We start from the raw sequence: 13,767 nt of genomic DNA, 5'->3' as shown, positions 1-13,767 counted from the left end.
ACTGATAAAATGCTGTTTTGAAGGTGGCAACTAAACCGGCCAAAAATTTGGGGATTCAGAAAATGATCAATTTAATTTCATGTTTAATTTCTATCAAAACTTCAGTTTGTTGTGTTATCATATTTTCTCTCTTAACCCTAGTTTTTGACACTTTAAAGACTTCTCTGTTAACTACTTTATCCTACAAGGATAAAGAAAGGAAGGCTGTGGTATCATGAGATAAAAGCAAGACATTACAAGTGAAAGCTTCCAAAACTGTGGAAGCAGGTGTGTCTTCTAAGATCAATCTTCATGTTTTCCCTGAAGTATCTTAGTGGTAAGATTATCCTAGACGGCTGGCTTACACAGGAAATGAGGTCAGCTTAGAGGTTTAGTGCTGTTGGGAAACAGTTATTTTGATAGAAATGTACATTTATCAGTCTTCCTCTTTCTTTTTTACTTAATGGTAAGCATTATGTGAGTACATGACGTCTCAGACTGGGGTTTAAACAATCCCTGCAGAGTCCTGTTGGTTCTTGTGACAGTGTGCGTGTATATATACAGCTGTGAAAAAGAAAGACTTCACAAGACTCTTTTGTATGTGATATGGTAAAAAGCTAAGCACGCCACCTGATTCAGTAGTTTGTAGAACCACTTTTGGCAACAAAACACTGTGAAAACAATGTAACTGTAGTCTGTATGAATTTTTGGCTCATTCTTCTTGACAGCATTTTCTCAGTTCATAGAGATTTATGGGCATTCGTCTATGGACAGCATTTCAGTTGACTTAAGTTCTGGACTTTGGACTCTGCCATTGCAACATTTAGATTATTTTCTTTTCAGTGATTCTATTGTAGATTCATTAGTGTGCTTGGGATGACTTTAAAATACTTTAATATACAGTTCATGGTCAATGAGTCCTCAGTTCCGCTGGCTCCACTCCCACCGTGCTTGATATTTGGTATATGATGTGCATTATGGCCAAACATCTCACACCTGAAGCCTTTATACCAGGAAATTGCCCAAACGTCTGCTTTTATAGAGATGACCACACTTACTGATGATCAGTTAATCAAGTGCATTTAATTAATTTAATGACCCTCTTTATCTTGATGCAAGCAGTGAGGGTTTTATATAAAATACATGCTGTAGGTAACCTGAACTTTCTGTGGTCAGCTTTAACACTGAGATAATGTGTAACTCGGAATTAAAATCCTCTTTTAGGCTGTCTCTCTCTTTTACTAAATGTCCATCTCCCCCATCTTGTTCCTTGTCTCCCTTTATATCAGGTGTTGAGCTGAGTTTTAAGACTCGGGCCCCTGATGGCCTGCTACTCTGCAGCTTCTCTCCAGGAAATCAGGAAGAGTTTTTGGCTGTTCAGATAAAAAATGGACGGCCCTACTTTTTGTTTGACCCACAGGTAGGTAATGTATTTCAAAAGCATCTCTGCATAATTGAAACATTTTACATTACGCCATACTACAACATACATTTTGTTTGCTGCTGTATTTATCTGTATTTACTGATTGTGCATTTTTGTCTAACACCTGATTTTTTTTCCCATTTAATTCTACTCCTTATACCTACTCACTTTTCTCACCTGTGTTTTTCTTTCCTTCTGTATTGCTCTCTCTCCAAGTCTCTTCCATTTTCTCTCTCACTTTCTCTCATCTAATAAATGTGATCTGTAGCCCCTCATTGGTTTCTGTCAGGGAGGCAGGGAAAGGGGAAAAACTTTGAAAGTGTGTCAACGTTTGAATTGGACTGCAATTAACTCATTCCCTGCAGTCACCACGCGCGAATACCAATTGCAAGCTAATTAAGCTTTGCACCCATGCACGCACACATACACACACTCATACACATGCACACAGCCACACAGCCTGACTTTCCTTATCCATCCATACAGACGCATGTAGAAGGGTTAAAGAGTCAACGACTTCGATGATGAAAGTGATGATGGGAGATGATTACACATACTTCCATCAGGCCACCAACTAATTACACACTCAAACAAACATGCACATACACACTTTAGTTTCTCATTAGTATCATTGTGCAATACTTTATCAAAAACTCTTCATCAAAATGTAACTATGGGTTATATCTGTCTATGCAGATGGGTGTATGTCACTGAACAGATCATTGACTATCACTGTTGATTAGTGTGTCTGTGGTTATGTTGCTAGATGTGTGATGGAGTGTATGTGTATCTTCTCCAACTGGGTTGATTCTTTTGTTTAGGCTAGTTTGGAGTAATTAACAGTAGGAGTGGAGTCATGGCTTATTAGTGTTCCCCTAGATACATATAGCTGGGCCCATTACTTCCCCCTATTAGCCTGTTGAGCTAGCCTAATGGGATTACCAATGCAGGGGGGAGGGGGTAATTTAGCATGACACAGGCAGGTGATATGCTCATAAATGCGTGCACATGTGAGCTGCCACACATGCACTTATATCGCAGCTCAAGAACATTTAAGAAAGCATTCACTCAAAATGTAAAAGAGGCAGTTTATACTTTATTGATGCAGGTGAGTACCACTAATGTGTCAGCAACTAGCTATAAATGTACAAGTGCATCCATGCATGGAGCTGTGGTGTCTGTCACATAATGCCAAACATGCGGCGTTTTTCAGACTCAGACTGGTTTAAAGGCAAGAGCTGTTTCTTTGCAATGGCCATAAAAAATTATGGCAAGTTATGACTTTATTCTTTGTTGCTGATTATTATTGTTTTGTCCGATATCACTTATTTGATAGGTCTAGTCATTTTATTATCAGGGCAGGAATCCTGGCAGTTTAGTAATATTATCAACAAAAGAGAAAATGAAATAACTAAAGATTTACTGACATAATGGAGTAAAAAGTCGATCAACAGATGTTTTCAAATTTCAATTTAAGCTTGTGATTTATCCAGGTTTTTCTACACTGAAAACGGGTCTCATAAACTAAAAATCCAAACAATATTATTTTACAGCAACAAATGTCCAGGTAGCGTCTCTCAGTCTCTCAAAGTGTGCAAGTGTAGAGGCCCCACAAGTCATCTATGAGGTGCAGCACATCCAGATAAACCCTCTTTCGATCAGATGGTGACTAAAGGAAAAAGAAAAAAACTTAGAGCAACTTGTCTTCAGGTCAAACTTTATTCTCCCCACATATGCACTCCTTAGTTGTGAGCTAGTGAGACCATCAGACTTGAACTTGAGATGACAAAATTGTGTGAGGCTTTCTTTGACCATTTGTTCCATCTGTTCTTAAAAAAAAAAAGGTTAAATGCCAGTTTTAGTGTGTGAAGACTTGACTGACATGAGGACAGTAAGAAAGTTTAAACACAGATCTAAATGTCATCTGATGTAGAAGTGACAAACCACTTCATCCTTTGTCGCCTCCTCTCTGTTGAGAGATGGCCACACATGCACACACACCCCACACACATTTCCTTTTCATTCTGTCTGTCTCTTACATGTATTCAGAACACACATAAACACACCAAAACTTCATGCTCATATTGTGTTATAAGCTGCCAAGTATTTGCAGGAAAGTCACAGATGCAGCACTTTGGATAAGTGCTTTATATTATGTGTGTGTGTTGACTTCTTCTATCACATACTGTATATTAAAGAGATTGGGCATTGGGGCATCCAACAGTGGACACACACAAATCAAAGGATGACACCACCTCATCACCAGACCTTTGTTTCATCAAACTATTTGCTTTTAGCACACATATTGTCTGATCCTATAATTTTCCTCACAATATAAAATATCAGTGCTTTTCAGTAAAACCATCTTAAATCGAATGGTATTTATAAATTTATCTCAATATTACTATCCAGAAGAGTTGAGTGCCAATTGCTTCCACTACTATTTTACTATTCTTTGGGCAGGTGCTTGTTGTGTGTGTGTGTGTGTGTGTGTGTGTGTGTGTGTGTGTGTGTGTGTGTGTGTGTGTGTGTGTGTGTGTGTGTGTGTGCGCGCGCGTTGGGAGTTTTTAAAAAAATCAAGTGAATAGACTCCTCCCCCATTGTCTTGTTAAGTAGAGCTGTCTAGCAAAGATAGTAAAGATGTCAGAATCTGATATAGTTTGGCATTCACACATTTATTGATCTCATCATTAAATCTTCATCACCACATGTGCGTCTGTGTAGATGTGTGCATCTACCCATACTTTTCTTTTACTACATTACTCTTTGGCTACTTGCTAAAAGCTGATCACAACAATGATGTCATACTTAATAGGTAGCAAAAAGCCTTGTAACAACACTTTGATGGTTATATGTGCATGTTTGTGTCCTTTTGAAGATGATGTGTGTCTGTGTGATTGGTATCGCTGATCCTTGATTTTTAGTTAGAATTTAAAGATTTACCTCATCCGCGTGTTTTGTTATAGCTCGATCTGTGTCTTTTGAGCCAGCAATCTTAGGTTGTGTTAACTGAGCTGTGATAGTTTGGAAAAAAATGTAAGTCAGTGGATATCCTCACACCATCAGTTCACATGTGCTTAAGTTTGTGCTTGTGTCATGGGTTTCATGCGTGCTTGTGTTTATGTGTGTAGGGTTCAGCGGTGGCTGTGAGCGTACAGGGTGATGGAGGGCGCCGCTACAGTGATGGACAATGGCATAGTATTAGAGCAACGAGGCAAGGGGCCGTGGGAACAATCGTTGTAAACGATCAATACAGAGGTAACTCTCCTTGTATTCATACTGACCACTGTGTGCATCTGCTCCGTGTGTGGGTGTGTGTGTAATATGCTTATCTACATACATATATCTGGATCTGAATCTTGTGAGGCTGATGTTGATTGTCTGTGTTTTTCTATGTATATATTCTGTAAATCCCCCCACCCTGACTAGGAGATATTATCCAGGTTAATTCCACCCAGTCTGTGTATGATAACAAAAATATTACTGTATCGCATGTGACTAACCATTTTCACAGCAATGCTTTTTGCTTGTCTGTTAAGCCACTTAGCACTGATCTATGAATATTTCAGTTATAGAAAGCACACCCAGTCAAGTGATGAAATAATGTGGGGTTTACAGATGAGAGAAATTTTATTTTAAAAAAATGAAATCTATCTTTAGGCACTTTGTTACTAGCAGGCTGTTGCATATATGCATTCATTCACATTCATTTATTTTTGTAACAACAAAGTGATTTACGAAAAGCTATTAGCTGGAAACTTGGCGTGGTGTGCAGTGGCTTCTTAAAAATTCAGAGGAAATTGGACAAGTGGAGGACAAAAGAAGGAAAAACTATATCTATAGCAGAGGAACAGTCTCTGAAAGTCAGCAAAGACCTGAAGAATAAACATGGTTGCACCAAATATTGACTTTACTCATTAGAATTGCGCAAAATCTGTTTTTACCTTATATGCTTCCCTTATATGAGAGGTACATCTACATTTTCTTTCCATATATTTCACTGTTCCCCCTGTGCTTTTCTGTCTTAAATTATTCAATATAACAATATAATATTATGTATTCTTTTTATTCTCCACTTCCTCACTTTTGTTTCTTATTTTCACCACCATCAGGAAGTGCAACAGCTTTAAGTGGTAGCACAATGATTGGTGAGAACATGGGAGTGTTCATTGGAGGGCTGCCAGAAAATTTTATTCTACTAAGACAGGATTCAGGTGGGTTTTCACCTACATATTAAAATCTTTCATGTGGCCACTGGATTATATGCATGTTTTCTGGCTATCTGATATATAATTTAGCGAGGTATACTGTAAGATGACTAGAGGTTTCTGGATCTCACGGAGAGTTGAGCTCATATTCATGCACAAATACTGTGTCTTCTTCCTCATGAAAATCCCTTATTTGACCTTGTGCCTCAAAATGTTGAATAGTCTTTGATTGGAAGTAACAATGTAATCTTATGACTTTTGTTTTTGCTTGTCTCACCAGGAGATGCCAGACTTGTGCGAAAGCGCTTCTCTGGTTGCCTCAGAGATGTGAGTTTTAAGATGTCCGACAGCCCCTCAGAGGAATGGCAAAGTCTTGACTGGGCAAAAGCCACAAAGAAAGTTGCAGTGTATGAAAGCTGGGAGGGATGTCCTCTTCAAACTGTGGATGGAGCCCATTTTCTGGGTCATGGTAGGACCGTAAAGTGCAAAAATAGCATACTGCTATCTTGAAAACCACATGATGTAGCAGCGTATCAGTTACAATAAGCATGAAGTGCTTGGTGCTGTGCAAATATGTGTTCAGATACAACTTTACACTCGTTTTAGTGCTCCTAATGCACTGTCAACACAACATATCTTAATAAGATGCTTGCCGCTGATGTTGGTGGTAATGAGTTTGTTTCATGTTGATAAATATGATGATAAGTTAATTGGCCTCTGTGTGAAAGATCAGGTTCATTAGTGTACATTTCCTCCATTACTGCTGTCTAAAAAGGCCAGCTCATACAGTCTTTCGTCTGTCACTTATGAATAGATGACAGGAAATTTAAATACCTTTTGCACATTTTAAATTTGACTCGTTCTGCTGGTAAAACTGACACTTTTCTCCTCCTGGTTTCAGGTTACTTGGAATTGGACTCAGGTGTATTTACTGGAGGGCAGATCTTTGATATTTCTATGGACTTTAGGACAGACCAGCTGAATGCGCTGTTGCTCTTCACATACAACACACAAACTGAAGACTTTATGCTGGTAAAAGCAGAGACGTGTTTCAAATTATCGTACTAATGCTGAAAATACTCAAATGAATCTAATGACAGACTTTAACGTTTTCTTTACTGGTTTATATTTTTTAAGGTGGAGCTGGAAGCTGGTCTCTTGTCCTTCATTCTCTCCTCTGAAGGTCATGTGATTGAACTCAGCATGTGGGTGGGGCTTAGCTACTGCGATGGAGACTGGAAACAACTGTCATTGGCAAAACGCGGCTCGCTTATCTCAGCTGCTGTCAATGACTGGGCAGAGGAAGCAAGGGGAATGGGAGGAGAAGTGACGCTGAGAGTTGATTCACCATTATATTTGGGGGGCGTGCCACCAGAGCTCATACATTCTGCTCTAGACAGGCGAAGTCACAAACATGGTGAGATAACATGCACTGAGGTAGTATTTGCATGTCGCTCATTAAAGTGGCAGATGCCAAACCAAGGAAAATGTCTCATGTTGCTACAGTCTCCTATACAGTTCCTTGAATCTCATCAAGCATAGTATTTACATATTTTGAGCTCATTGTTTGGCTTTCTTTTCAGTTGCACAAGTTAAAGTACATTTATTTGCAGTTATAACTTGCCTGCTCTTCTGTGTAGCAGAAGAATCACTAAATTAATTAACTTTGACTCATAGCGATCATACTATTTGCTAACATTTGACTAAAATTTAAGAGCATTGTAAATTCGGCATCAGTAAACCTGTGGCATAATTATATGACTCGGGAAATCCCATTTGACATGTAAAAAAATGGAAAATGCAATTTCCCTGATATAATAAAGATTCCTTCTCACTTTTGCTTCTACTTTTTACACTCTCTCTCTCTGCTTTATGTTTCCTTTTCTTACCTTTCACAGGTCTAGGAGGGTGTTTAAAGGATCTTACTATAAGAATTGGTAACAGAAACCCTCCCATCAGCCAAAGTGTTAATCTCTCTGTTGCCTCACGCCGTTCTGTCAGAGTCTACTTAGATGGTTGTCCTACCAGTGAAAGCCGGTACAACTGCAGAGGAAACGATTCAGTCCTGGTGTACAGTGGAAAAAAGACTCAAGCCACAGATTATAATCTACAGCCTTTCACTGGTAACACCACACAGTATACATATACATTGGTATAGTATCAGCATTACGTTTGTAGGTGTGCTCAATCTTCAGGGAATGCATTAAAAAATAAGAATTATGAGAGTTTTTAAGTACTAAGTTACCAGTAGAGATATTGAGGTTCTATTTCATAACATATTTCATTGTTGAGTGTGTCACATTGAGAAAGCTTTGCCACAGTGTTATTTTCATTCAAAAGTCTGTTGCTTTTTGTGTCACTGTATAGTTGCTTGATACATGAAGACCTATTTTTATGACTTTGAGGCACAGCTTCCAGCTATACCATGTTAGCAGCTCACTCTAATTAGTAGTAATTGCTTTTACATCATCATGTTCTCTGATTAAAGCTTACACTGGGGGTATTACTGTGTTGCAACATTATATTACTGACACAGAGATGAATACAAGCTAACCATCCAAGAAGTTCAAATAGAATTTACAGCTGGAAATTACATCACATTAGCTTTAAGAACATGTTATACTTTTAGTGCACTTTTTGTCAAACACAGTTTTGACTAAAACAGTTTTGCCTTGCCTCTGTTTTTTCCTCCCCCTATCCCTAATCCCTTTTCCTGTGTATGAAAACACACATACACATATATTTTAAGAGTACTTGTACAGGTTTGTGGCCTTGGCTGCAGGAGGCTGGGCGGCCGGACCTTGGGAAAGAGGACGCAGCCGAGGCAAAGGTAAAATGTCATTGTGTGTGAGATCCTTATTATCATGCTGATATGTTTGCAGATGTTAGCAACAAAATGCATCCAAACACCCAAACTCTACAAGTGCAGTTATAGAATATAACCAGAGTCCTTTAAACATGGTATCTGCTATAGTATTTTAGTTTGTTCAATGAGTTCTGTCTTGGAATTATATTCCAAAGACAAAGTTACTTGCAAAATGTTAAAAATTTTCCCTGACAGTCTGAAACAGAAGCTTAATTTTCTAACACTGATTTTCATGTTCAGCACGGTGAGGTGTGTTACTGTATGTTCACTTTGTTGTACTTTGTTCAGTAGAGTAAGTCTTTGATCTTGAGAGATTTTGGCTGTAAAACCACTGCTATGTTGTACAGTATGTGAGTAATCCAAAGCCAGTGAGTGATATTACGTGTGCCTGACGGTATGAGAGATTGATAAGGCCTCTATAAAGGGCATCACAGTAAAAGGCTGTTAACCCAGAATGGCCTGTGTGGTCCCTTGTGTAATATAAAGCTCCTCGTTAGTAGTGAACAATACACTGGTAGGTCTCGGTACACCATGCTATGACCAGAAAGAGGAATGGAGGATCAGGAGGGAGGAAGTGCTAAAAAACATTAAGAAACTAAGAGAGAGCTGGGGATTGAGGGCAAGGACTAAGTGGAAAAGCAGGAGAAGGGAAGAGCAAAGAGTCATAAACGAATTAAAAGAAAAGTGAGAAAATGCAAGGAGATGAAGAAATATGCACAGTGACTGGATATTAAAGGGAGAAAGAAAAGGATAAGAATGCAAGAAAATGGTAAAATTGGTGAATGAAGGTGAAAGTAGAAAAAAACATGAACTTAATAACACAAAATAACTAAAGGTTTACACAAAATAGAACATACAGTCCAAAATAAAATAAATAAATAGCTTAATATCCAGCAGAGCTGGCCTCATTTTGTGATATTAAAGATACGAATGATATGTGGATACATTTTCAGATACCGAAGAATGTGTGAGCCTTATGGTGTGTAAGAATGTATCTATAATTTCAGTTATTTGACTATTTTAAAAGTTTGCACGGAAGATGACTGGTGACAGAAAATGAAGGTGATTGTAATGCAGAGGATGGAAGTGGGATGGGAGTTGGGCCACCAGAGCTGCTGAGGGTATCAGAGAGAGAAATAAGGGGAGTGTTAGAGAGAAAGAGGGAGGCTGATTGCTGTGAAATATAGCGCAGAATGAATGGCTGGCTGTATTAAATCAGCGCTGAAAAAGTTACTACTCTCATAAATACTATTTATGCTAATGGCGAGGTATGATTTACTGGGCCTATTAAAACACAGAGAGATGGGGAATGCTTTTTCTTTATTCTCATGTCCGCCCATCTTGTTGTTTTGCTTTTCGTGCATATTTTTTCATGTATATTTTCCTGTTTAGATTTTATTTTGACATTTGTTTGCCCTGAACTAATTCCTGTATTTCTTTTTTTTATTATTATTCTTAAGATGTATTTTGTTAAGTTTAACTATTGTATGTGATTGTTTTCTTTCTTTAATACCATGGGATTTTTTTTCCTACACAGTCTTATTTTGCATCTCTCTTCCTTTTGGCCTTTCAAGTACCTACATCTGTACCACCTCCAATAAAGGTTCAAAGTTTAAACGCCTACAGTGCCAAGGTGAGCTGGGTGCCACCCACTGGTGACATAAGGGGACTGATTGACAGATATGAGCTAAAGGCCTACAACAGAGACTACCGAGAACTACCACCTGTCAGAGCCACATTCCTGGCTAACGGAAACTTCACAGGTAAAAAATGCACGAAACCATTGTAGTCATAAATATAATGCATACAACGTAACTTGCCATCGCCAGTGTGTGAATGTGTGTGTGAATGGGTGGATGACTGAATGTAGTGTAAAGCGCTTTGGGGTCCTTGAGGACTGAGTAAAGCGCTATACAAATGCAGGCCATTTACAAAGACACATTTTAAAATTTATTTAAGCTCTACACCTCCCCAAAAGTATGTCATCCTTTGCTCTTTGCATTTTTACTCACTATGTGCACTATGTTGCAGAACGTTTTACTGCTTGTACTTTTGTTTTGGATGTTATACTGCATTCTTTTGAGCACTTAGACTTAACAATCAAACTTAAAACAACAAACAATAGACATCACTTTACATACAGGTAAATTTAGCTTTAGTTCTGTTTGCCTTATTGCACCTGTTGTCCTTTACATTTTAGCCTTTACTAAAAAAGCATTTACAATGTCTCCTTTGCTTACTTTCTTCCTTTTTCAGATTTGTATTTCAGACAAAACATACTAGTGCATGTACTCACTGTCCTGCCCAACCCTGTTAATTTCTCCTTGGCAAGTCCCCAGGTTTAGGAGACTGTCTCCATTTGGAACAAGACACTCAGGACTACCCCAATGATGTCATACCCTGGCATTGCTCCTTTTTCTCTCTCTCTAGCTGTTGCTCACTTTTCGATCTTTCCCCACTTCATCTTTTATGATGATGATGATGTCTGCGTCCGCTGCTGCTATTCGTCCCCCCTCTCATCCACTTCGCCATGTCTCTAGGCAAATATGAAGATGAGCTCTCTGTCTCAGTCTTTCTCAGTGTCTCTCTCGCTGCTTCTCATTCACTCCCCCTCTCTTTGCCAGACATTAAGTCCACCCTGATAAGGCTTCTTCTTAATTTATGATGGCCTCAACACCTGACTGCAGAATTACACCAATGGCTAAAAAACACAGAAAAGCAAATGAGGGTGTAATGGCAGCCGAGTGGGGCCCTGGCCCCTAATTGAATTAAAAGACATGGGTAACAGTAAGGGAGAGTGAAAAAGAGAGACAAGTGCAGCGTGATTGGACACAACGGTGGGGAGACTTGGGAGGGGGTGGAAGAGAAGAGAGGGTGACTTAGAAAATACAGAGAAGGGTGGAGAGGGCCAAGACGGTGAGGACAAAAAACATCCAAAGAGAGACGGCTGAAGCTTTACAATTAGAATAGACTCTCTGTTTGCCAAGCACAGTAGATTTGCTTAGCAACAGCAGCCCATAGTTACAAGTAAAGCATTTAAATTGTGTTGTTGATGCTTGTTGATAAAGACTCAAGTAAAGGACACAAATAGGCCTGATTTGTCACAAAGGACTTACAAAGGATATTTTTACAATCTTTCAGGGCTTGTATCGAGCAATACTCTATACCCATAGTGTATGTACACTGCAAGTATGCATTCTGACATGTAGCTGAGTTAACAAAAATTGAGTGTGTATTCTTCAAAGTTATTCTTTTTTAAACGGTGTAATGCGTAAACCTTATTCATTGACATTTATATGCTCATCTTAAGGTGTGCTGTCGGGTCTCACTCCGTCTACTCGGTACATTGTCACCGTGAGTGCCTGTACTCCTGTTGGTTGCACTGAGAGCCTTCGTAACAACAATGGTGATAATGATTTGAGATGGAGTATCGCAACCCCAGAGGAAGGTAAGCAACAAACACATGCAAACTTTCACAGATTCATGCACCTATGAACAGAACTTCAGTGTCAGCGTCTTTACTAGTAGAAGAAATGTATGATTCTTTATGCACAGAGACACAGAGCGCAGAGACTTCTAAACACACTTAGATATGTTCAACCTGTTTCCTGCATGAGATACATAGCATATGAAAAAAGAAGAGGAGTGCTGGCACAAGAAAGGAGGAGACAAAAGAGAGGGTAAAAAGCAAAGAGAGCTTATTTCCCATCTTGTTAAGTCATATAAAAACATGCATGAAGAAAGAAAAAGTAAAAGAGGAAAAGACATATTTTTATGTTATATGTTACTTTAATCTGTACTGGACTAACAGGCCTTGTTGGGGAGATAATGTGACGGCAGAGGTCAGTACAGAGACAGCAAAAATCAATCTGAAGTTAAAGAAAAAAACAGATTACTGTATTGATTTTCACTGAGCACAGAGTTAAGACACTGAAACATGTTAGAGAGACTGAAGAAAGAATTAATTTAAAACACACACAAATGCAGCACAGACACTTTTTTTACTCACTTATCCTTGAGTACAGGCACATTTTTCTTCACCTTATTTGAGATCAGTGAACATGAGATCATAAAATTTTCACGTTTTTCTCTCTTGGTGAAAACCTTTTGAAAAGTAATCCAAAGCGATGTCACTGTCTAACACCATATGAAATATTGAATTATTTATCGGTGACATTTGATGATATAGAATGATAACCTCTATAAAGCTAAGGCTTGCCATAGTTTTTCTTCACTGTTACTTAAAAGATACACTACGTGTTCATATTTACTCTAGTTCCTTATGCCGATCACTATATTTGTGTAAACATAAAAACTTGATTTTATTCTTCTATACATCAGTTCCCGATGCTGTGTCTCCTCCAGCTGCAGTCTCATCCCCCACAGCACTCTATGTTAACTGGGAACCTCCAGCACGGTAACAAAAAATACAGTTTTTACCTGTCCTCTCTCACCTCCATGCGGCATATTAATATTTAACTCAAGAACCTTCACCAATGACGAGAAAGTAATAAGTACATTCTGAATTAGTAGTAAATGGACAGTATTGTAAAACAGGAACAGAATTTGGTTCTGTATTGCTTATATTTTCCCCCAGCTTGAATAAATGTGCAGCCAACATAGATTTTGGCACAAAAACAATATATGGTATAGTGTACACAATATAATAATATTACCTTCATCTCACTTTTTTGTTCCACTGATAGGCCCAATGGAGGCATTACAGAGTACCTCCTCTATCACAACAACCAAATGGTCTACAGAGGGAAAAACAGACAACACAACATCACTGGTAAAGAGGAGAGAGTGCATGTGAGGTTGTGTGTGTGTGCTCCAGCGTAACTGTGACTGTAGAGGGATGGGGCCTCGGAGTAAAGAGAAGGGGAACACTGAAGAAAGGCAAAGTGGAGTGGAGGATTAGCATTTGAAAGCAGGAAGAGTGTCTGAGTCCTCACCAAGGGAATAGCACTTTGAAAAAGATGGCTAAACACACACACACACATGAAAATGAAGCAGCGGAGAAACAAAGAAAACTAAACATTAGTGCACGTGCATACACACAATTTGCTTTGAAGGCTCTCACTAAAGAGATCTAAATAAGGTATGAAACACATGTCACACAACTGAGCCATGCGCCAGATAGACTCACACATTAATACAATACACATATACACATGGAATGCAGAAATGTGCATAAACACACATGCAAACACATGAACAGGACACTCATCCTATACAGCTTTACTGCCCAGCAATGAGTGTCTTTCTAGGTTAATGAAGGCATGAGAGCA

General features: G+C 38.8%; 1 protein-coding gene across 7 annotated transcripts in view; it reads left to right on the top strand.

Annotated features, from left to right (window-relative positions):
- Positions 1 to 13,767, top strand: part of ush2a (Usher syndrome 2A (autosomal recessive, mild)) — a 213,748-nt gene that overhangs the window by 89,142 nt on the left and 110,839 nt on the right. For all 7 annotated transcript variants that reach the window (XM_005915042.3, XM_042214207.1, XM_042214198.1 and 4 more), the window contains 12 exons: positions 1,269 to 1,399; positions 4,534 to 4,660; positions 5,515 to 5,616; positions 5,891 to 6,079; positions 6,512 to 6,642; positions 6,748 to 7,027; positions 7,509 to 7,733; positions 8,360 to 8,440; positions 10,051 to 10,239; positions 11,787 to 11,924; positions 12,818 to 12,893; positions 13,183 to 13,268. In XM_005915042.3, the coding sequence (XP_005915104.1) occupies positions 1,269 to 1,399; positions 4,534 to 4,660; positions 5,515 to 5,616; positions 5,891 to 6,079; positions 6,512 to 6,642; positions 6,748 to 7,027; positions 7,509 to 7,733; positions 8,360 to 8,440; positions 10,051 to 10,239; positions 11,787 to 11,924; positions 12,818 to 12,893; positions 13,183 to 13,268 (1,755 nt within the window). The remainder of the gene's footprint in view (positions 1 to 1,268; positions 1,400 to 4,533; positions 4,661 to 5,514; positions 5,617 to 5,890; positions 6,080 to 6,511; positions 6,643 to 6,747; positions 7,028 to 7,508; positions 7,734 to 8,359; positions 8,441 to 10,050; positions 10,240 to 11,786; positions 11,925 to 12,817; positions 12,894 to 13,182; positions 13,269 to 13,767) is intronic.

This window comes from Haplochromis burtoni, unplaced genomic scaffold (genome assembly GCF_018398535.1).
Source record: "Haplochromis burtoni strain Fernald_Lab_line unplaced genomic scaffold, NCSU_Asbu1 Contig_11, whole genome shotgun sequence".
Taxonomy (NCBI): domain Eukaryota; kingdom Metazoa; phylum Chordata; class Actinopteri; order Cichliformes; family Cichlidae; genus Haplochromis; species Haplochromis burtoni.
Note: the sequence above shows the minus strand (reverse complement) of the source record. Positions and strands in the feature narration are given on the sequence as shown.